The sequence below is a fragment of the Scyliorhinus canicula genome, chromosome 7 (assembly GCF_902713615.1).
Source record: "Scyliorhinus canicula chromosome 7, sScyCan1.1, whole genome shotgun sequence".
Lineage (NCBI taxonomy): Eukaryota > Metazoa > Chordata > Chondrichthyes > Carcharhiniformes > Scyliorhinidae > Scyliorhinus > Scyliorhinus canicula.
In genome coordinates, this window is record NC_052152.1 from 155,387,549 (window position 1) to 155,410,097 (window position 22,549).

Genomic DNA, 22,549 nt, shown 5'->3' on the forward strand with positions numbered 1-22,549 from the left:
GGGAATTGGGGAGTGTGGTGAGTCGGGGTATTGGGGAGTGCGGTGAGATGGGTGTATTGGGGAGTGTGGTGAGTCGGGGGTATTGGGGAGCGTGGTGAGTCGGGCGTATTGGGGAGTGTGGTGAGTCGGGGGTATTGGGGAGTGTGGTGAGTACGGGGGTATTGGGGAGTGAGGTGAGTCAGGGATATTGGGGAGTGTGGTGAGTCGGGGGTATTGGGGAGTGTGCTGATTCGGGGGTATTGGGGAGTGTGGTGAGACGGGGGTATTGGGGAGCGAGGTGAGTCAGGGATATTGGGGAGTGTGGTGAGTCAGGGGTATTGGGGAGCGTGCTGAGTCGGGGGTATTGGGGAGTGCGGTGAGTCGGGGATATTGGGGAGCGTGCTGAGTCTGGGGTATTGTTGAGTGAGGTGAGTCGGGGGTATTGGGGAGTGAGGTGAGTCAGGGATATTGGGGAGTGTGGTGAGTCGGGGGTATTGGGGAGTGTGCTGATTCGGGGGTATTGGGGAGTGTGGTGAGACGGGGGTATTGGGGAGCGAGGTGAGTCAGGGATATTGGGGAGTGTGGTGAGTCAGGGGTATTGGGGAGCGTGCTGAGTCGGGGGTATTGGGGAGTGCGGTGAGTCGGGGATATTGGGGAGCGTGCTGAGTCTGGGGTATTGTTGAGTGAGGTGAGTCGGGGGTATTGGGGAGTGTGGTGAGTCAGGGGTATTGGGGAGTGAGGTGAGTCGGGCGTATTGGGGAGTGTGGTGAGTCGGGGGTATTGGGGAGTGTGGTGAGTCGGGGGTATTGGGGAGTGTGGTGAGTCGGGGGTATGGGGGAGTGTGGTGAGTCGGGCGTATTGGGGAGTGTGGTGAGTCGGGGGTACTGGGGAGTGTGGTTTTCGGGAGTATTGGGGAGTGTGGTGCGACGGGGGTATTGGGGAGTGTGGTGAGTCGGGCGTATTGGGGAGTGTGGTGAGTCGGGGGTACTGGGGAGTGTGGTGAGTCAGGGGTATGGGGGAGTGTGGTGAGTCGGGGGTATTGGGGAGTGTGGTGAGTCGGGGGTATTGGGGAGTGTGGTGAGTCGGGGGTATGGGGGAGTGTGGTGAGTCGGGCGTATTGGGGAGTGTGGTGAGTCGGGGGTACTGGGGAGTGTGGTTTTCGGGAGTATTGGGGAGTGTGGTGCGACGGGGGTATTGGGGAGTGTGGTGAGTCGGGCGTATTGGGGAGTGTGGTGAGTCGGGGGTACTGGGGAGTGTGGTGAGTCAGGGGTATGGGGGAGTGTGGTGAGTCGGGGGTATTGGGGAGTGTGGTGAGTCGGGGGTATTGGGGAGTGTGGTGAGTCGGGGGTATGGGGGAGTGTGGTGAGTCGGGGGTATTGGGGAGTGAGGTGAGTCGGGGGTATTGGGGAGTGTGGTGAGTCGGGGTATTGGGGAATGTGGTGAGTCGGGGGTATGGGGGAGTGTGGTTTTCGGGAGTATTGGGGAGTGTGGTGAGACTGGGGTATTGGGGAGTGTGGTGAGTCGGGGGTATGGGGGAGTGTGGTTTTCGGGAGTATTGGGGAGTGTGGTAAGTCGGTAGTATTGGGGAGTGTGGTGAGTCAGGGGTATTGGGGAGTGAGGTGAGTCGGGGGTATTGGGGAGTGTGGTGAATCGGGGGTATTGGGGAGTGTGTTGAGTCGGGGGGACTGGGGAGCGTGGTGAGTCGAGGGTATTGGGGAGTGTGTTGAGTCGGGGGTACTGGGGAGTGTGGTGAGACGGGGGTATGGGGGAGTGTGGTGAGTCAGGAGTATTGTGAGTGTGGCGAGTCGGGGGTATTGGGGAGTGTGGTTTTCGGGGGTATTGGGGAGTGTGTTGAGTCGGGGTTATTGGGGAAAGTGGCGAGTCGGGGGTATTGGGGAGTGTGGTTTTCGGGGGTATTGGGGAGTGTGTTGAGTCGGGGTTATTGGGGAAAGTGGCGAGTCGGGGGTATTGGGGAGTGTGGTTTTCGGGGGTATTGGGGAGTGCGTTGAGTCGGGGTTATTGGGGAAAGTGGCGAGTCGGGGGTATTAGATGGGGCGAGATGTGATGAATGTAGAAATTTCAGATAATATGGGCGGGATTTTCTGTTTCTAAGTCAAAGGGCGGAGAATCACCCGAGGCCGGCGTAAATCCCGCCCCCGCCGTGGCCGGAATTCTCTGCCACCCGGGAATCGGCCGTTCCGGTCGGCGGGCCCCACGCGCGGGTCGTCGGGCCCCCCACGGCGATTCTCCGGCCCGCGATGTCCCGAAGTCCCATCGCTGTCAGGCCTCTCCCGCTGACGTGATTTAAACCACCTCTGGTACCGGCGGGAGCAGGCAGCGGGAGCGGGCCTCGGGGTCCTGGCGGGGAGGTGCGGGGCGATCTGACCCCGGTGTGTGCCCCCATGGTGGCCTGGCCTGCGATCGGGGCCCACCGATTGGCGGACAGGCCTGTGCTGTGGGGGCACTCTTTTTCTTCTGCCGCCGCCACGGCCTCCCCCATGGCGGAGGCGGAAGAGACCCCCTCCACTCACGCTGACCGGCGAAGGCCTTTCGGCCAGCCGTGGCGCCGGTCGGTGGGGCGCCAAAGGCCGTTCGCGACGGTCGGCGGGGCGCCAACCACTCCGGCGCGGGCCTAGCCCCTAAAGGTGCGGAGAATTCCGCACCTTTGCGGAGGCCCGACTCCGGAGTGGTTCCCGCCACTCCGGTACGCCGGGACCCCCGCCCCGTCGGGTAGGGGAGAATCCCGGCCAAAGTGTTGACACGATTGCTGAATTCGTGGATTTTCAGGACAGAAAATCTGGTGCCACACTGGACCTAATCCACTACCTTTGAGGAGGGGCTAGCACTGGTACCGTGTGGAACACAATCGATTCCAATGAAAAAGGACGCGGCATTCGCCGGGTCTGTGATTGACACTCAGGAGGCTGACAAGCTGCAAACTCATATACACATTACACTCCTCACCCACAATTATCCCAGCCAATAAGATGACACTCGTTATGCTGGAATGCCTCTACACAGCCGATGGGTTGGCTGGGGCCAGAGGGCACCTAGGGGGGTGTCCTGGGGGACATCTATACAACCCGTGACTCTAATTCACAGTGGGCTGTTAGCGATGTGCGCAGCTGCATGGCTGCCTTGCCGGCTGCGGCAATGGTGTTCCATGTCCGTCCACCCTGGCTCCACAGCCGACCTCCTGGCCACCACCCACTACTCCCCCTGGCCCTGGCAGAAGTCGCAATGCCCATGGCACAACTGTCAGAAAACTATGGTGATGTTGGACGCTTTCCATACCCCCTTCTCCCTCAGCAACCGGCTTTCTGGTTTCACGATGTTTAGAAGCACAAGTGAACTGCGCCGTCGGGAACTCAGCCCATTGGAGACGGAGAATCGTGGAGGCTCCGGAGAGTATCGGGTCAGGCCGGCTAATGATATGCAAACGGTGTTCACTGTATGTGCTTTCCGGAACACTTTGATGCCGCTGTCGAGGTGATGGAGAAGCGCGATTTGGCATCAAATCGGCGCCTGCCGCGATTTTGCCGTCAAAATCTATTCTGCGCACAATCGCCTTTCCCAATTTCGGCATTGGCTAACGGAGAATCCTGCCCTTTATGTATTTGGTGCAGGAAGGGTTAAAAGCCGGGTTAGTGTGTGTGACTGCTGCAGTCGTGTTTTTAAAATTCTGGGTTGCAAGACTGCTAAGCTTTTTTGAACCAGAGTTGCAATTAAAGCTTCATAAACGTTTGGGCTAATAGACTTTTGTTTATATCAACAGGGTTCCTTGCAGAGTAGTTAATTAGAGGCATTGTGTTCAGTTTAGTAAGATTAAATAATTAACGGAAGGAGCCAAGTGTTGAAGCAGTCAGGTTTGGTGTTTTTCAGTTTTAATTTTTGGCTGGAAGGTGAGATGAGAATTTGTTCTGAAGAAATAAAGTCAAAGATTCTATATTTTTCTGTCAGGGGCTTAGGTCTATTTTTTAAGCATTCTCAAATGCTCTCTCTCACAAAGTGGAGCATTCAACATATCTCTGTGCAGCAAGTATTCCTGAGTGCTAACTATATTAAAAACTGAATTGTGACTTGAGATGGTTTTGTTCTTTGAGTGGAAATAAAGATAGCAGTTAAGGGTTATTATGTCACTGCATTGATTAACATTGTTTAATGTGTAATTGTAAGATATTTTCCTGTGTGATATTAAAGATATTTCAATACTGTATTCGTAATAAAGTTTGTTTTAATATACCATATCCCTAGTCTTACAAAATTTAAATAATGTTTTGAAGTTTCTGTCCAGTATCCTGACCATTGTTGGCACCTGTTCCATGATTGTAATAGTAAGTTAAATCGGGGGTATTTGATGGGGACGTGAGGTATGTAGGGGGTATTGAATGGGGGAATGAGGTGTGTGGGGGGGCATTGGATGAAAAAGTGAATTGAGTTGGGGATATTTGATGGGGAAGTGACGTGTGTTGGGTGTATTGGATGGGGGGTAAGGTGAGTCAGAAGTATTGGATGGGTGAGGAGAGTTGGAGGAATTGGATGAGAGAGCGAGGTGTGCCAAGGAGACTGGATGGGGGAGTGAGGTGAATCAGGGATATTGGATGTGGGAGTGAGGTGAGTCGGAAATATTGGATACGGGAGTGAGGTGAGTCGGGGATATTGGACGGGGGAGTGAGGTGAGTCAGGAATATTGGATGTCGGAGTGAGGTGATTCGGGGATATTGGATGTGGGAGTGAGGTGAGTAGGGGATATTGGATGCGGGAGTGTGGTGAGTCGGGGATATTGGATATGGGAGTGAGGTGAGTCAGGGATATAGGATGTGGGAGTGAGGTGAGTCAGCGTTATTGGATGGGGGAGTGAGGTGTGTCGGGGGTATTGGATGGGGGAGTGAGGTGAGTCGGGGATATTGGATGCGGGAGTGAGGTGAGTCGGGGATATTGGATGTCGGAGTGAGGTGAGTCGGGGATATTGGATGCGGGAGTGAGGTGAATCAGGGATATAGGATGGGGGTGAGGTGAGTTGGGGATATTGGATGGGGGGTGAGGTGAGTCGGGGATATTGGATGGGGGAGTGAGGTGAGTCAGGGTAATTGGATGGGGGCTGAGGTGAGTCAGGGTAATTGGATGGGAGGTGAGGTGAGTCGGGGATATTGGAATGGGGAGTGAGGTGAATCGGGGTTATTGGATGGGGGAATGAGGTGAGTCAGGGTTATTGGATGGGGGGTGAGGTGAGTTGGAGATATTGGATGGGGGAGTGAGGTGAATCGGGGTTATTGGATGGGGGAATGAGGTGAGTCAGGGTTATTGGATGGGGGGTGAGGTGAGTTGGAGATATTGGATGGGGGAGTGAGGTGAGTCGGAAATATTGGATACAGGAGTGAGGTGAGTCTGGGATAATGGCTGGGGGAGTGAGGTGAGTCAGGGATATTGGATGCGGGAGTGAGGTGAGTCGGGGATGTTGGATGTCGGAGTGAGGGCAGTCGGGGATGTTGGATGTGGGAGTGAGGTGAGTCAGGGATATTGGTTGTGGGAGAGAGATGAGTGGGGGATATTGCATGTGAGAGTTAGGTGAGTCGGGGATATTGAATGCGGGAGTGAGGTGAGTCAGTGATATTGGATGGGGGAGTGAGGTGAGTCGGGGATATTGGATGGGGGAGTAAGGTGAGTCGGGGATATTGGTTGTGGGAGTGAGGTGAGTCGGGGATATTGGATGTGGGAGTGAGGTGAGTCGGTGATATTGAATGCGGGAGTGAGGTGAATCAGGGATAATGAATGGGGGAGTGAGGTGAGTCATGGATATTGGATGCGGGAGTGAGGTGAGTCGGGGATGTTGGATGTCGGAGTGAGGTGAGTCAGGGTTATTGGATGGGGGGGTGAGGTGAGTTGGAGATATTGGATGTGGGAGTGAGGTGAGTCGGGGATGTTGGGTGGGGTAGTGAGGTGAGTCAGGGATAATGGATGCAGAGTGAGGTGAGTCGGGGGTATTGGATGTGGGAGTGAGGTGAGTCGGGGATGTTGGATGTCGGAGTGAGGTGAGTCGGGATATTGGATGGGGAGTGAGGTGACGCGGGGATATTGGATGGGGGAGTGAGGTGAGTCAGGGATATTGGATGTCGGAGTGAGGTGAGTCAGGGTTATTGGATGGGGGGTGAGGTGAGTTGGAGATATTGGATGGGGCAGTGAGGCGAGTCGGAATAATTGGATACAGGAGTGAGGTGAGTCGGGGATATTGGATGGGGCAGTGAGGCGAGTCGGAAATATTGGATGTGGGAGTGAGGTGAGTCGGGGATATTGGATGCGGGAGTGAGGTGAGTCAGGGATATTGGTTGTGGGAGTGAGGTGAGTCGGGGATATTGGATGTGGGAGTGAGGTGAGTCGGGGAAATTGGATGCGGGTGTGAGGTGAGTCGGGGATATTGGATGTGGGAGTGAGGTGAGTCGGGGATATTGGATGTGGGAGTGAGGTGAATCAGGGATATTGGATGTCGGAGTGAGGTGAGTCGGGGATATTGGATGGGGGGGTGAGGTGAGTCAGGGTTATTGGATGGGGAGGTGAGTTGGAGATATTGGATGGGGGAGTGAGGTGAGTCGGAAATATTGGATACAGGAGTGAGGTGAGTCAGGGATAATGGATGGGGGAGTGAGGTGAGTCAGGGATATTGGATGCGGGAGTGAGGTGAGTCGGGGATGTTGGATGTCGGAGTGAGGGCAGTCGGGGATGTTGGATGGGGGAGTGAGGTGAGTCAGGGATATTGGTTGTGGGAGTGAGGTGAGTGGGGGATTTTGCATGTGAGAGTTAGGTGAGTCGGGGATATTGAATGCGGGAGTGAGGTGAGTCAGTGATATTGGATGGGGGAGTGAGGTGAGTCAGGGATATTTGATGCGGGAGTGAGGTGAGTCGGGGATATTGGATGGGGGAGTAAGGTGAGTCGGGGATATTGGTTGTGGGAGTGAGGTGAGTCGGGGATATTAAATGCGGGAGTGAGGTGAGTCAGGGATATTGGATGCGGGAGTGAGGTGAGTCAGGGATAATGAATGGGGGAGTGAGGTGAGTGAGGGATATTGGATGCGGGAGTGAGGTGAGTTGGGGATGTTGGATGTCGGAGTGAGGTGAGTCAGGGTCATTGGATGGGGGGGTGAGGTGAGTTGGAGATATTGGATGTGGAAGTGAGGTGAGTCGGGGATGTTGGGTGGGGTAGTGAGGTGAGTCGGGGATAATGGATGCAGAGTGAGGTGAGTCGGGGGTATTGGATGTGGGAGTGAGGTGAGTCGGGGGATGTTGGATGTCGGAGTGAGGTGAGTCGGGATATTGGATGGGGAGTGAGGTGAGGCGGGTATATTGGATGGGGAAGTGAGGTGAGTCAGGGATATTGGATGTCGGAGTGAGGTGAGTCAGGGTTATTGGATGGGGGGGTGAAGTGAGTTGGAGATATTGGATGGGGGAGTGAGGCGAGTCGGAAATATTGGATGCGGGAGTGAGGTGAGTCGGGGATGTTGGATGTCGGAGTGAGGGCAGTCGGGGATGTTGGATGGGGGATGTAGGTGAGTCAGGGATATTGGTTGTGGGAGTGAGGTGAGTCGGGGATGTTGGATGTCGGAGTGAGATGAGTCGGGGATATTGGATGGGGGAGTGAGGTGTGTTGGGGATGTTGGATGGGAGAGTGAGGTGAGTCGGAGATTTTGGATGGAAGAAGGGGTATTGAGTAGGCGGTGAGGTGACTTTGTGGTATTGGATGGGTGTATGAGGTGAGTTAGGGCTTTTGGATGGAGGCGTTAAGTGAGTCGGTGACATTGGATTGAGGAGTGAAGCATATTGAATTTGTGAGTGAGGCAAGTCAGCAGTATTGGATGGGGGAGTGAGGTGAGTCGGGATATTGGAGGGGGGAGTGAGTTGAGTCACGGATTTTCGATTGGGGACTGAGGTATGTCGGAGGTTTTGGATGGGGGAATGGGATGATTCGGGGATATTAGATGCGGGGGTGAAGTGTGGCGGTGGTATTGAATGGGCAGGTGTGAGTCAGTAGTATTGGATGAGGCAGGAGAGTCGGGGTTATTTGATGGGCCTGGGGGGAGTAATTGCAGAGCTCAGGGAGGAGTGCAGGTTTTGGAGCCAGTTGGAAATGAAATAAGCTGGACGTGAAGGGAGTATAATTATGGTGGAGGGGGTGGGGAGGGTGCGTCTCAATGCATCCTGCTCACACTCCCCCACCCCGAAGGGCATAACCCTTTCTTCTTCCTATTATTTAAAAGCAGTTTCCTAAGATAAATGGCCTGCCTACTCCCACTTGGTATGATGACGTAGCCGGAACCAGATGATCAGTATGATGCCCAAAACCCAACCCAAGAATGCTTGCAAGCATATCACAAACATTTTTTTTACAACTGGGAGAAACCTGCTGATAACAGAGGAAAATGGTGACACCACCTGTAGCTGGCATGACCACCATGATGATCAGTGGCTAGGCAACAGGCAAGCAACACTGCAAACAACAATCCACAATGATATCTGGTAACCACTTCATATGTGGTACATTTGGAGGAATCTACCCCTCACAGATTGGTATTTTGTAAGAAATATATTTTATTCCGAATTTATATAAAAGGTTACAAAACATAAAAATTTCAGGCAGCAAACTCCCCAACACACAACTCTACAGTTTGTACAAATTTTTCCTTTTTCACGCCCCCCCCCCCCCCCCCCCCCCCCCGCGCGACGGACCCCTCCTCAAACCGGTCATGAATATCCCCCATCTTGCCTCCAAGCCCTCTGCTGAACCTCTTAATTCGTACTTGAACTTTACCAGCCAAAGAAAGGTATCCAAGTCCCCCTGCCACACCGCCATCCCCAGCAGGGTTGCTGACCGCTGTGGTATTATCATACGTGTAAGAACTACAAGGGTTAATGAAATGTCAGGAATAGCCACTCGAGGGAGCTAGAGTTACAAGTATATAGGACATTGATGCTAAGCCTTGTTGGGAGGAAGTGATGGAGTTTGCCGGAGTAGAGACTGAAGGAAAGATAGTGTGAGTAAGAGCAGATCATAGTTTATAACAGTACGGAGGTTAGTTGTAGATGAGTATAGGTTATATGTTAGTAATCAAGTGTGTAGTATTTAGGAGTACCTGTCAAATTCAAATTAGTAGTGTTAATAAATTTATAGCTTTGTTCAAGTTCAAGTTATTTTTTGGTCTTTGTGACCACGACGCCAACAATCCTGAATTTAGCAACACCAAGAACACCACAACCGCCACTCCAACAGAACTCTTTGCTGGGCAATCATAGAGGCGAAGGCCACAACGTCGGCCTTCCTCGCCTCCATCAGCTCCGGCTTCTCCGATATCCTGAATGTCACCACCAAAGGGTCCGGCTCAAACTCCTCCCCCACTATGCTTGTTAGCGCCGCGAATACTCCCGCCCAGAATCTCTCCAGCTTTTTGTAGCCCCAGAGCATATGTGCGTGATTCGCTGGTGCTGGCCCACACTTGTCTGCCACTCGCTGGAAGAACCCACTCATTCTTGCCAGCGTTGTTTGTACCCTATGTATGACCTTGAACTGTATCAGGCTCATCCTTGCGCACAAGGTCTCATTTACTCTTCATAGCCCCTCACTCCATACTCCCCAGTTTATCCCCCATCCACCTCTCCCTCCCACTTCTCCTTAATCTTCACCACCTGTTCAACTCCCTGCTCTTCCAGCCACCCATATGTGTCTCCGATCCTGCTCTCTCCTTCCACATCTGGAGGCAACAGTTGCTCCAACAGGGTGTACTGCTGTAACCTGGGCAACTCTTTCAAAATATTCTGCGCAAAGTCCCTTACCTGCAGGTACCTAAACTCGCTTCCTCTCGGGATCTCTACCCTCTCCTTCAGTTCCTCTGTACTGGCAAACCCTTCTTCCATGTACCCTCACCTTAACCAGCCACACCTCTCTCCACTTCCTATACATCCCATCTATTCCCCCCCCAGCTCGAAACCATGGTTTTCACACAGCTGCTCCATCATTGACATTCCTTCTACCCTGTAATGCCTCCTCAGATGATTCCAGCCCTTTACTGTGGACTGCACCACCTTGCTCTTCGGTTATTTCCTTGGCACCATTGGCAATGCCGCCGTCACCAGAGACCTCAAGCTGGACCCCCTACAGAATTCTTCCTCTATCCTAACCCATTTTCTCCCTCTCCTTCCCATCACTACCTCACCTTCTCCACGTTTGCGGAGGACAGGCTTCATTTTTGTATCAAAGTCTCATCGTAATATTGAGGTTTTCAGGAACACCATCGATTTCCACCTGGTTTTAATGGTTTCCGGAGAGCTCGTACTAGATTCGGTCTGATTAGAAATTGTGTTTTCATCTTTTTTGATCGGACTCTTCTGGTCCTTTGCTGTGATGAGGTCGATGAGATGCGATGAGATTGATGAGATTTACTGCTCTTATATGGTCCATTGAAGGATGCGCAAAACATTGTTTTGCAAAATGCCCAACACGGGCGCACCTGGAACAGATGTTTCCAAAGGCCGGACACTGCCATGGGCCATGTCAAGTGCAACACTTTTGGCACAAGATGGCGGTGGTGGCTCCAGTCGGCTGCTTAAAATGGCTGCCCGCACTGAGAGCACGTTTCTTAATGACCTGCGTCAGAGCACTAATAGCGTTGGCGTCTTCCTCTTGACGCTAAAATTTTTCAAACAGAGTGTGCTGATTTGCTGTGCAGTACCTCACTTGCCTGGCAAATCTTCATTGCTTGTTCCAGGACCAAATCTTCCTCCCGCAACAACCTCTCACAGAGCTTATCATTAGCTCCACCAAAGACAATCTGATCACGGATGAGCGAAGATTTCAGACAATTGAAGTTGCATGACTGAGCATTCAGCCTCAAGTCAGTGACAAAACTGTCAAGCAATTCACCAGGTTTTTGGGTAAACATATATCTCTCAAAAGTATCATTCTTTTTGGGGGAACAATGCCGATGAAAGTACTTAATGGCTTTATCTTATCTCTTGCTATCCTCCTTATTGTCAAATGCAAATGTGTTATACAATTTCACTGCCTGTGGACCCGCCACCGTTAGCAGCAATGCTATTCGCATTTTATCAGGTTGTGCCTGCAGGCCTAGGGCCGAAACATAGAGGTTAAACTGCTGCTTGAAGAGCCCCCAGTTTTCATCTACATTACCGGATAAATGAAGCTGTTGAGGGGCTTTCAGTCCTTCCATCTTGTGCTCCAACGTCTTCTAGTGCGTTGAGTCACCACAGGCTGCAGTTCACCAGATCGGTCTTTCCGCCAAATTTTTACTTTCTCACTGCCGTAGTTATCTTCAAATCTTCAGCACTCTTGGTACCATGTTGCGTTTGGTATTCAATGTCTAGCAAGGAATCTACTAAACAACTTGAGACTTGTCCAAACCAGGATCTTTATTGAATCACACATGGTAAGATAATGATCTGTTTCAGAGCAAGTTATCATGGAGTTTCTTTGTAATCCTCTGAAACCTGCCCCTGCTGCACATCTGTCCTCTTATACGTCTTATAACCATCTGAGGATCACCGGATGTGTCCCCACTTATATTTGAGTGCCTTGTCACATGACCACTGTCTTGAGACCGCATGGTGGGTCTATACTGCCACCTGCTGGTTGGAGGTCGCACCACCAGCCATCTATAACATTAATTACTTACAAGCATATCACCACACACTGCATCTCCAGTGTCAGAACCCATTGCATCTCCAGTGTCAGAACCCATTGCATCTCCAGTGTTAGAACTCACTGCATCTACAGTGTCAGGTCTCACAGCATCTACCATGTCAGGGCTCACTGCATCTACAGTGTCAGCGCTCAATGCATCTACAGTGTGAGGACTCACTGCATCTACAGTGTCAGCGCTCAATGCATCTACAGTGTGAGGACTTACTGCATCTACAGTGTGAGGACTCACTGCATCTACAGCGTCAGGGCTAATTCCATCTGGAGTCTCAGGGCTCACTGTATCTGAAATCTCATTTGAAACCATTTATTTTAGCCAATTATCTACCGGGGATTTATTTTGGCTTAATTAAGAAGATTTGACTTCTGCTTCAAGTGTTTCTAGCTTTCTGTTGTTGATACTTAATAATCAGCACAGCTAATGCAAATGACGTTGTTTAAACTACTGAATAAACTAAACTTTTCCTGATGCCCTTGAACATTCTTCATTTTCTCTGCAGTCTATTCTCCCAGAAAAATGCCGAATCTTAACAAGTTCATTCATACAGCATGCAATGTCTGTTTGTATTGTGGGCCATAACAGTCCAGTTCAATTTTACTTTCAGTGAAATTTGACAAGAGTTCTTTCCAGGGAGATTTGATGAACCATGATCGGTTCATCAAACAGAAGCAGGAATATTGATATTTGTATTTCCTATCTCGCCTTGTAGAGCTGCAGCCACCACAATGGTACCATGGTGGAGATGGGCTAAATTGTTTGAGAAAAATAACAACCTGGGGATTTCCTGAACATAACAGAAAATGTTACCCTCTAAGCCACCAAACGAATGACTTATGCATCCAGCGATGCAATGTTACTTTTTCAGTTATTAACCGGTCTGCTGTGCCCTCAACATGGTGGGGAGGAAGGCTGTGCACCTTTCTGTTGGAAATCTGACACTTTACTGGCACCCCATACATAAATATTCACTCTCTCCGCCACCTCTATACAGTTACAGCCATACGTACCATCTACAAGATGCCCGACAGCAACTCACCAAGGATGCTTAGACAGCACATTCCAAACACAGGGTCGCTACCATCTCGAAGGGCAAGGGCAGCAGATACTAGGGAACACCACCACCAACTTCCCCTCCAAGCCACTCGCCATCCTGAATTGGAAATATATCGCCGTTCCTTCCCTGTCATTGGGTCAAAGTTCTGGAACTTCCTCCCTATCAGCACTGTGGGTGTAACTACACCTCAGGGACTGCAGAGATTCAAGAAGCCAGCATACCACCACCTTCTCAAGGGTAAGTAGGGATGGGAAATAAATGCTGGTCCAGCCAGCGAAGCGCAACATTTAAAAAAAACCTGCCATATGGGGAAAGGAAACAAAACTGTTGCACAGTGCTCACACATCTAAGCTCTTTCACGGAAGTAAATAAGGAGCTTGTTTCATCGCCCCACTGCAAGGTTGGTTTGTCTTGATGTATTTAGCTCTGGGTACTCTCAGTAAAACCTTGAGACTACCAACTACAAAAAACAGTTAGCCTGTGTGCTCCTCTTAATCCCACATTTAACAGGTCTGAGACGTTACTACCACCACCGCCTGAGCCACTGCTTTTCCCCCTTTTCCCCCCTCCCTACTCAGATCGACATTCAATCCATGTCAACATCCTCCTACCTCCTGGCCCCAATTTCCCAATCTCCTACCAACCTGAGCCCTCCCGCCCTGCCCCTCATGATGTTGTCTGTCGTGCAATCTTCATTTCTTTGCCAACTGTTTGCTTCACACTGACTTGATGTTAGAAAAGGTCCGACACCCAATATCTGGGATATACGTTGAGGGGCAGGAATTTTATTATGTGCCTACCCCAACGTGAGCCCAAATATGGGCATGCTGAATTTCAACCCCTTTTAATTTTCAACTTTTTAAAACACGTTGAGAAACGAAATGCAATTTTAAACTTTCTTCAATTCCAGTTGTGGATGCTAGTTTAATTTAATGAAAGCACATAGTACTCACCAAACAGCACTCTGTGTAATCCAGTCTGTGAGTAAGCTCTGTAGCTTCTTTATCAGCATCTGCTGGGTCCTGACTTTCCGCAGCCTTCAGATCTCCCTGGTTCTCATTGCTCGGTTTGCCTTTATCTCCCTGTTTGAACAGTTTGTCAAAAAAGCTGATTTCTTTTTGCTTCGGTTGTTCTGCCTCTTTCACAGTGTTTTCCCCTGCATCTGATGATCCAGTGGGGAGCTGTTGCTGCTTTTGAGCGGAACTCTCCTTCTGCGAGGAGGATTCCTGAAGATTCACTTGAACAACTGATGCTGTGTTCACTGAAGCACTCTCTTGATTGGTTTGGAGCGTTGCTGATCCTGATATTGGCTCTGTCGAGGGGCCATTAGTACGCCCTGGTACAGAGCGAGAAAAAGGCAGGGAAAATCTGGATTTGGAAACTGTCTTGGCAGACTTGTCAAGTTCTTTTTCCTCAGTATTAGCATTGGTACTAATTTCCATTGCCTTCTCTGATGTGAAGGTCCCAGTGTCCTGCTTAACATCTGCTACTGAATCTACTGCAAATAAAAATATGAACAAAGATCAGTCAGCAGAACGTTGTAGGTATATCCGGGCTTGACATGTCACAGGCATTCTTAATTTGAATATGTCCTCATCTACCTGGCACGAAAATGATTTTCTCTCAGACTTAAACTCCCACAACCTGAAACTGAGGAGCATTTAAATACCCTGACGAAAGGTAATTGACCTAATCTCCCCACAGATGCAATCTGCCTTGCTAAGTGTTACCAGCATTTTCTATTGCTCCCGCAGAATTTAAATGTGGTTGCTTAAAATATCAAGAAAGATATGAGAGATTATAAAACAATGCAACAAATTATTATCTCAGCACTTGGAAGTGTGCTGAATATCAGCATATTCCTTTGAAAGCATGTTGAAAATGTGATATATTGTTGTTGATGAAGGGTGAGATAAAGCACAGAAAAAGTTACAGGCTCGGACAGGTTCTATGTGAGCCCGTTGCCTGTATATTATAGTAGTTTACTGGAGTCTGAATCTATTTGCTTGAATTGAAATGTGGCCAACATAGTTCCAATCTCTTAATGAGAATATATGGCAGATCTAGCTAACTATAGGCACATTAGCTTGATGTCAGTAATAGACACGGTGCTTGAGAGAATAATTAAGGAGACAGCGCATAGCTACACAGAAGCTGGTATTGGGGCTGGTTTAGCATAGGGCTAAATTGCTGGCTTTGAAAGCAGACCAAGGCAGGCCAGCAGCACGGTTCAATTCCCGTACCAGCCTCCCCGAACAGGCGCCGGAATGTGGCGGCTCGGGGCTTTTCACAGTAACTTCATTTGAAGCCTACTTGTGACAATCAGCGATTTTCATTTCATTTCAACATGGCTGGAATTTAAGGCCTCCTTTCCCTGGAGGTGAGTTCAGAAGCATGGGGGGAGGTGGCCACTGGGTGAGAGGGTGCAGGTTGCAGGTATTCAAGCAATGGTAGATGGGGAACTCACCATCTCAAGAGGCTGCCCAGCAAATCTTATTGGGTTTTCCTGCAGCCTTCAAGAGGCAGCCTCCCCCATTCTCAGCCACTCTGAACCTAACTGAGAGACCCAACACTGGGAAGGAGAATCCCCGCAGGATGTTAGCCCACCTCCCTCCCCATCTGGCAACCCACCCCTGGGAACCACATCCTGCAACACTTACCTGACTCTGGAAGCCCCATCGCCAATGCTGTTATCGGCACCCAGTGCAATACCAGCAACAGCCACCATTCTGGGTGGTGCTGCTAGTGCCGCAGGGCTGCCAGTAGATCTCAGGGGTGGGATTTCCACATTACTGGGAACAGTATCCGACAGCAGGCCAGGTACTGTCTAGGTAAGTGCCTCATTGAACTGAAATAGCACCAGGCCTCCCATGGAAAGGCAATGCGGAGCTCCCACCGGTTCTCCAAATCGTGGGTGGAGCCCCCCAGCTCGTCATTACAAACAAAATTCTGTCCCACATCAGGGTCACCAATACCTGACTATCTTACCACTATCACTATGTTTATAAAAAATTGTCAGCAGATCCGATAAGCTGAACCTGATTGACAGTGAGTTAGAATTTACTGTCAAAATAACAGTGAGGCCTGGCCTCACCACTATGTCTGTACAAGTAGCACAGCAAATTCAGGTGAGGAGCAAGTAAGAGGGGGAGCAGTAATAAAGAGCAGGAGATTAAAAGGAGCAAGAGTGGGAGCCCCAAGAGCAAAGTCAATGTGAGACCAGTGACTGGGAGCGATGGAGATAAGAGGAGTGAGGAGAGAGAAAGAGCAAATATAAATCAAGCAATGATGCTATAGGACTGCTGGTATTGATCGGTGAGTACTACCATTTTACTGCGCATTAAGCTCAAGCAGAAGTTTAAATTAAAAGCTGGAAAATATATTAATTGATTGTGCTAATATTTTAAACTTGATAAACTAATAGGTTAATCAGAGTAAAGGTGTGGAGCGAATGAAAACCTTAACTAATTAAGAGGTAAAACAAGGACCGACATGGCACAGCAGGGGGTGTGTTGTAACTGCAGCATGTGGGTGTATGTGGAGTTGACTGAGATCCTAAGAAACCACTTCTGTGGTAAGTGGTTGCTTGAGAAATTGTGTCTCGGAGTTGTTGAGCTGGATTCAGAGCTGCAGACATTACCATGAGTCAGGCAGGGGCAATGTTACGTGGGCATATTGATCCAGGAGGCAGTCACACCCCTTAGGTGAGGTAGTCATTAAGATTTGGTCAGTGGTCAGGGACAGGAGGATGAGATTGTGAACCAGGCAGCTATGGGGACCCAGGAGGCAATGAAGGAGGAGTGTTATGGGCCAGGGTTTAACAACTCCAAAATGTATAATGGAGTCCACTTGATCTATGGCCTTTTATTGAATTTGACGAGGATGAGCACAAGAGCCTGCCATTCAGGTGTTATTTAGTAAGCCTAACTCTAATGTGCAGATTCCCAAGGTGCCTGAGGCTTTTATTAATAATAATAATAATAATAATAAGCACTTATTGTCACGAGTAGGCTTTAATGAAGCTACTGTGAAAAGCCCCTAGTCGCACAATGTATTATGTACACAATGTATTTACATTGTGTATTTTATGTCTGCCCTACGTATTTTCTTTTCATGTATGGAATGGTCTGTCTGAACTGTACACAGAACAATACTTTTCACTATACCTCGGTACATGTGACAATAAACAAATCCATTCCAATCTAGTCTATGTGGCGTTGGTGCACCTGTCAAGAGGGAGTTCCAGGATTTTGAAGCAACGATGAAGCAACCACAATATGCTTATATTAACAAGTCAGAATATTACTTGGAGGAGAACAGGAAGATGGCGGCGTTCCCGAGTATCTGTTGCCCTTGTTCGTTTAGGGCTCAGTGATTGTGGATTTTAAAAGCGAGTTGTTGCAGTACATCTTATGGAAGCCTTTCAAAGGCCTGTTCTCAAGGCCATTTAAAGATGTGCAATAAATGCTTGTCTTGTCAATGACACTACAGTCAAAGAACAAAAACTAAAATGGCGGGCACCAATAAGTGAAGCTATGTGAATCCATATCTGTGCTATATTCCCAGCCTAGCTAAGTTTTTTAAATTGCGAGAATGCAGAGTTTTAGCCTTTTTCAACAGCCTGGTACAAAATTATGCCAAAATGACATTCATGCAGTATTTTCTCCTCTGTTTGTCCACTCCCAAATATCCACCAAGCCAGTGTAGGATGCAGATGTTCAGGAAACACATTGCTGATATTCCAAGCTCTGCTGATTTGTACATGCCCGACGAAAGTTTGGGGAATTCTGGAGTAACAGCAGATTAAAAAAATTATAAAATGGTGATTTGTGAGGGTGAGACTGAAGTAACACTGGCTATAGATGTGAAACCCAAATGGTTGTTATGTTAGGTAGTTAACTCATCCTACAGCAAGCAATCAATCACAGTGCACGGAGCTTTGACAAAGAGTTATTGGACTCGAAACGTTAGCTCTTTTCTCTCCCTACGGATGCTGCCAGACCTGCTGAGATTTTCCAGCATTTTCTCTTTCGTTTCAGATTCCAGCATCCGCAGTAATTTGCTTTTAATCATAGAGCACTACTGACTGAGATCATAGAGAAGGCCGTAGAGCAGAATTCCACACAAAAGCTGAGGAAACTCCGAGGGAATAAGCAAGCAATTGGAAAATAAAGTGATGGAGCATCAGTCCATTTGAGTGAAAGCGGTTTGTTTCTGTTTTTGGCAATGTGAATATCTGTAACTGAGCCAGCTAACTCTTCTTTCTATATACATTTAAAGTAAAATATATTGAAGTTGTTGATTTTTTTCTCTTTAACTTTTGTCTGAAGTTATCCTTTTCCATCTCTTAACTTCTATAAATCCTTGACCAGTGCAGAACCACCCAACCACCATATTCCTTTACATCATTCAGAGGCACCTTTTCATGCAGTCACCCAAGTCATGCCCATTCATGCATTTATTGAACTCAAGGACTTACAGATGTGTACACTTAACTTGGGCTAAATTTTAAATTTGGACTAAAGGATCTCAGGCTAAAAAAAAAGACTTGCCAAGGAAACACTGACAAACATTAAAGGATGCTGATGATCAGAATGAAACACTGAGGACATGATGGGCTGAATGGCCTAGTTTCCTCTGTACTGTAACCATTCCATGATGTTTAAGTTGTACGAAATCTTGTGTTTCACCTAAATTTTGACAATATCTTCAACACGAAACATAGTTGGGAGAAACTTATTGAGCCCTTATAATAATTAGCAAGTTTTTGATGACGTCCAGGCATCCTCTTGTGGCCTAGAAGTATAGGTCACTGAACTGATAATCAACAAACCCGAGAGCAATGCTCTGGGGTTCCTGGTTTGAATCTCATCAAGGTGTATGATTTCAATTTAAAAAAAGAATAAGTATTGTTAATAAAAAATTAATCACCAGAAAATTGGACTGTATGAATTTGACAGCCATTTCTCCAATTCTCACTCCATCATGTGAGGTTCACGTAGGCAGCACCGGCTCACAAATAGACTGCTCAGACAATTGGTTGTTCTACACTGTTGTAAGACTATTTCTCATTAATCTTGAACCAGATATAGAAATACAGGACACAGCATTTCACCATGATGAAGACTGAGGAAGCTCCCTGAATTATATCTTTCTAAGAACAAGTTGTTATTAGGAACAACAGAACATGCCCTTTAATGAGTAATAAAGGAGTTATCATTTTCAACGATTTTGACAAAAGAATGGTCACTTTGATTCAACCTTGATCAGGAAAAATTGAATATTTTACCTTTCTTATTATAAGCCTTTAAATATTGTGAAACACTATGCAATCCTTTCATTGGCATCGCCAGCCTTCCTGTCCCACTGACGACAAACCCCGCTGCGGTTTCCCAGTTGCAGGAGGTGGATTCAATGGGAAATCCCAGTGATAGTGGCAGGAGCAGAAGATCCGGCCAACGGTGGGAACCTCCAAAGGCCAAGAAACATGCCGTGGGGAATACAGTAACGCTCCCCCCATTTTACTGATGTACTGACTTCTTCTTGTGTCAATCTTTAAACATTCATCGCACATTGATATCCATAGGTACATCCATTTTGAGAAGACCAAGAGTAAAACATAATATTCATTGAAGTATGGTCCCACTGCCTTAAAATCAATAGGCTGAATTTTATTATCCCACAACAGGCCAGAAATCTAGGACTGATCCCAACTCAGCCATTTACTGGACCGTGGCCACATTTTTGAGTGTCAGGAAATAAATTAGTTGCCGTCGGCCTAGTTCATTAGCATTGTAACTATATTTCATCGCAGTGCTTTACACCTAATAAATTTAACTCTTCTCCAAATATTTTTACCTAGTAAAATGCATATAAAAATCCTTAAACGTGGCACCCATTGATGCGCATAATCCAGGCCCATGAATAGAGAAAGAACACCTAAGCTGGAGGCACTGGAGCACAGCCAAAGCCCACAGAAGTGGAGCATCACCTTACGAGACCAGAGGTAACAGAATTGTTAACCTTCGTCAAAGGTGAAATGAGCTTTAAGATCTGCAACAATTATACAGATTGCAAACTTAATTGAACATTTGGAATTGTAAATTGTGTTGTAAAATTGAAACTTGTACTTGCCATCCACAAAAGGGATGCTGGGCAGGTCAGACACTTCTCAATGCAGAAAATTGATGGGAAGAAAAATGCGCAGTTGCGTAATGTAATAGGCAGCAAGCCTGGTGCTCGCACTTCAACACCCTACAAAGCATTTCACATAGTTCGGTACACAAATGGTTTGATGACAGTGACACCCATTTAGTAAACAGGTTTTGCTATTAGCACAGAACGAAAGAGAGGGCAGGAGTCAAAAGTTAGTTAAACCGGTTTAGCATTAGACTTAAACAAAGTTTACTTATGAACAAAATATCCTAATTGCAGTGGGTAAATACGGTTAGACTTTCAATACTGGAGGGGATTTCAGAAAGTTAGTACCACACCAGTTGGCCCATGCTCATTTGGACTACAGAACATACCAAACATTCCTCTTAAGTTGGCATCCTGGATCTTAAAATCCTATTAAATATGAAAATGAAGCCAAGATTTCTCAATGTAATTGCTACTGTGCTTTCTCAATTTCAACAGCAACCAACCATATTCAATCAACTTGGAGAGCACATCTATATAAAAGCAAATTACTGTGGATGCTGGAATCTGAAATGAAAGAGAAAATGCTGGAAAATCTCAGCAGGTCTGGCAGCATCTGTAGGGAGAGAAAGGAGCTAACGTTTCAAGTCCGATGACTCTTTGTCAAAGCTTTGGAGAAAGGAGACAGGATGGCAGGATTGTGTTGCATTGAGACACTGCCACTCCCTTGGGGCAGCGCTTGAACAGGCTTAGAAATTGGTTGAAGGGAAGAGTGTTGGACTGCTGTGATACCCTTTTAGCCCCCTTGGACATGAAGGCAGCACTCCATGTCAGCAGGCTAGTCTTGCATGATTTCAGTCTGTGCTCTACTCAGGGTGGCAACAGACGCTGAGACATTGGGCATCAGACATTGCATCCTTGTTGGGTCTGCAGCTGTGCCAATGGAATTGGCCACCACCTCCACACTGGAAAGGATGGGCTCCAGCTCTGTGTAAAGCTGTGTCAAATCAGTGCTGTACTCCATACTCCTTGGAAGCTGTAGTCGGCTTTTTGGCACACCTACCAATACAGCTAACATTTCATTATGCATACCAATCAGCCTTCTTCTGTAAGCCATCCTGTCAAAGTCCTCATTGGAGTCCTCTGCAGAAGAACAGGGCAGGACAGCAGCACAGTGGGTAACACTGTTGCTTCACAGCTCCAGGGTTCCAGCTCCGATTCCTAGCTTGGGTCACTGTCTATGTGGAGACTGCACGTTCTCCCTGTGTCTGCGTGGGTTTTCTCTGGGCGCTCCGGTTTCCTTCTACAAGTCCCGAAAGACGTGCTGTTAGGTGAATTGGACATTCTGAATTCTCCCTCAGTGTACCCGAACAGGTGTTGGAATGTGGCGACTCGGGGCTTTTCACAGTAACTTCATTGCAGTGTTAATGTAACCGTCTTGTGACAATAAAAAATATTATTATTATTAGATTATTATTATGCGTGCGACAGCACCTCGCCCACTCCTCAGCGAGTCGGCGCTGCCCCTGAGGATCTGTTTACCCTCTCGCTAAAGTGCACACAGTGTCAATATCTGTCCTGGTGTGAGCATGAATGACGCCATTTCTTCTTCATCACTGTCTTCCTGCTCTTCCGCCACTTACGATTCCATCACTGCCTGTTCACGTTGTAGTTCTGGCAGGCCTGGATAAGGCTGTGTTGATAGGAAGAAGGCCAATCACTGATCTGGACTAGCCCTATGAGGTTATTTAACTTCTTGAAGTGTTGCATCTAGGTATTGCCCTTCATGGTGAGCTGCTTTCACTGTCCTTTCACCTTATAATGGAGGAGCTCCACACTCCCAGTGCTTTGAAGACAATGCTTTCCCTCTTCATCTCCTCTTCGCAGCCTCCAGTGCTGCATCAGAAAGCCTTGGTGCCCACCCTCGGCTTTGCTTTGCGATTCCTGTGTCTTTCCCAGGCAGATTGCAGCATGACTATCAGCCAAAATGCACCTTCCTTTTAAGAGGTGCAGGCTGGCTTTACACTGTGTCTCTTGATTTTCCATCCCTTTTGCTCAAGCGTGCAGCCACTCAGCAGCGTACAGATCACTGGCTGCAAACTACAATCATTTAAATTAGCAGAATGCAAAGCACTCATCATGATACTTCATCCAGATTGACCAATTGTGTTTCTTCTGGACAAATGCATAAATTACAAAAAATAGCACCTGTAAGAATTCCTTATGTACTGGGGAGGTTCATATTGAAATCACATTAATCGGTCAAATTGCTTTGTTTTCTTAAAACCAATGGAATACTGAGAAGTTCAACTTGGTTAATCAATGTGAAGGTAAGATAGACAGTAAAGATCTCCGTACATTCATATGGGCAGGGCACCCCCGGGCCTGATCCCCAGCATGGGCACATCGTCAGCCTGGCCCTTGGCACTATCAGCCTGGCAGTGCCTCTTCTAGCCTAGCAGTGGCACCAGAGAACTTTGGCAATGCCAGGCTGGCACCCAGGTGGCACCAGCAGTGTCCTGGGGGCCTACTACCCTGCCCAGAGGCCGACCACCAATCGCCTGAGATACCGTTCTGGGGAACAGTACTGAACGGCGCCTGGCTGAGGTCTCCTCAGTGAGGCCGGGTTGCCGTTCGCTTCAGTGAAAGCAGAGGTAAGTCAGCTTCTAAACCG

General features: G+C 48.2%; 1 protein-coding gene across 4 annotated transcripts in view; it reads right to left on the reverse strand.

Annotated features, from left to right (window-relative positions):
* Positions 1-22,549, reverse strand: part of bcas1 (brain enriched myelin associated protein 1) — a 228,128-nt gene that overhangs the window by 101,626 nt on the left and 103,953 nt on the right. For all 4 annotated transcript variants that reach the window (XM_038803114.1, XM_038803115.1, XM_038803116.1 and 1 more), the window contains one exon: positions 13,689-14,233. In XM_038803114.1, the coding sequence (XP_038659042.1) occupies positions 13,689-14,233 (545 nt within the window). The remainder of the gene's footprint in view (positions 1-13,688; positions 14,234-22,549) is intronic.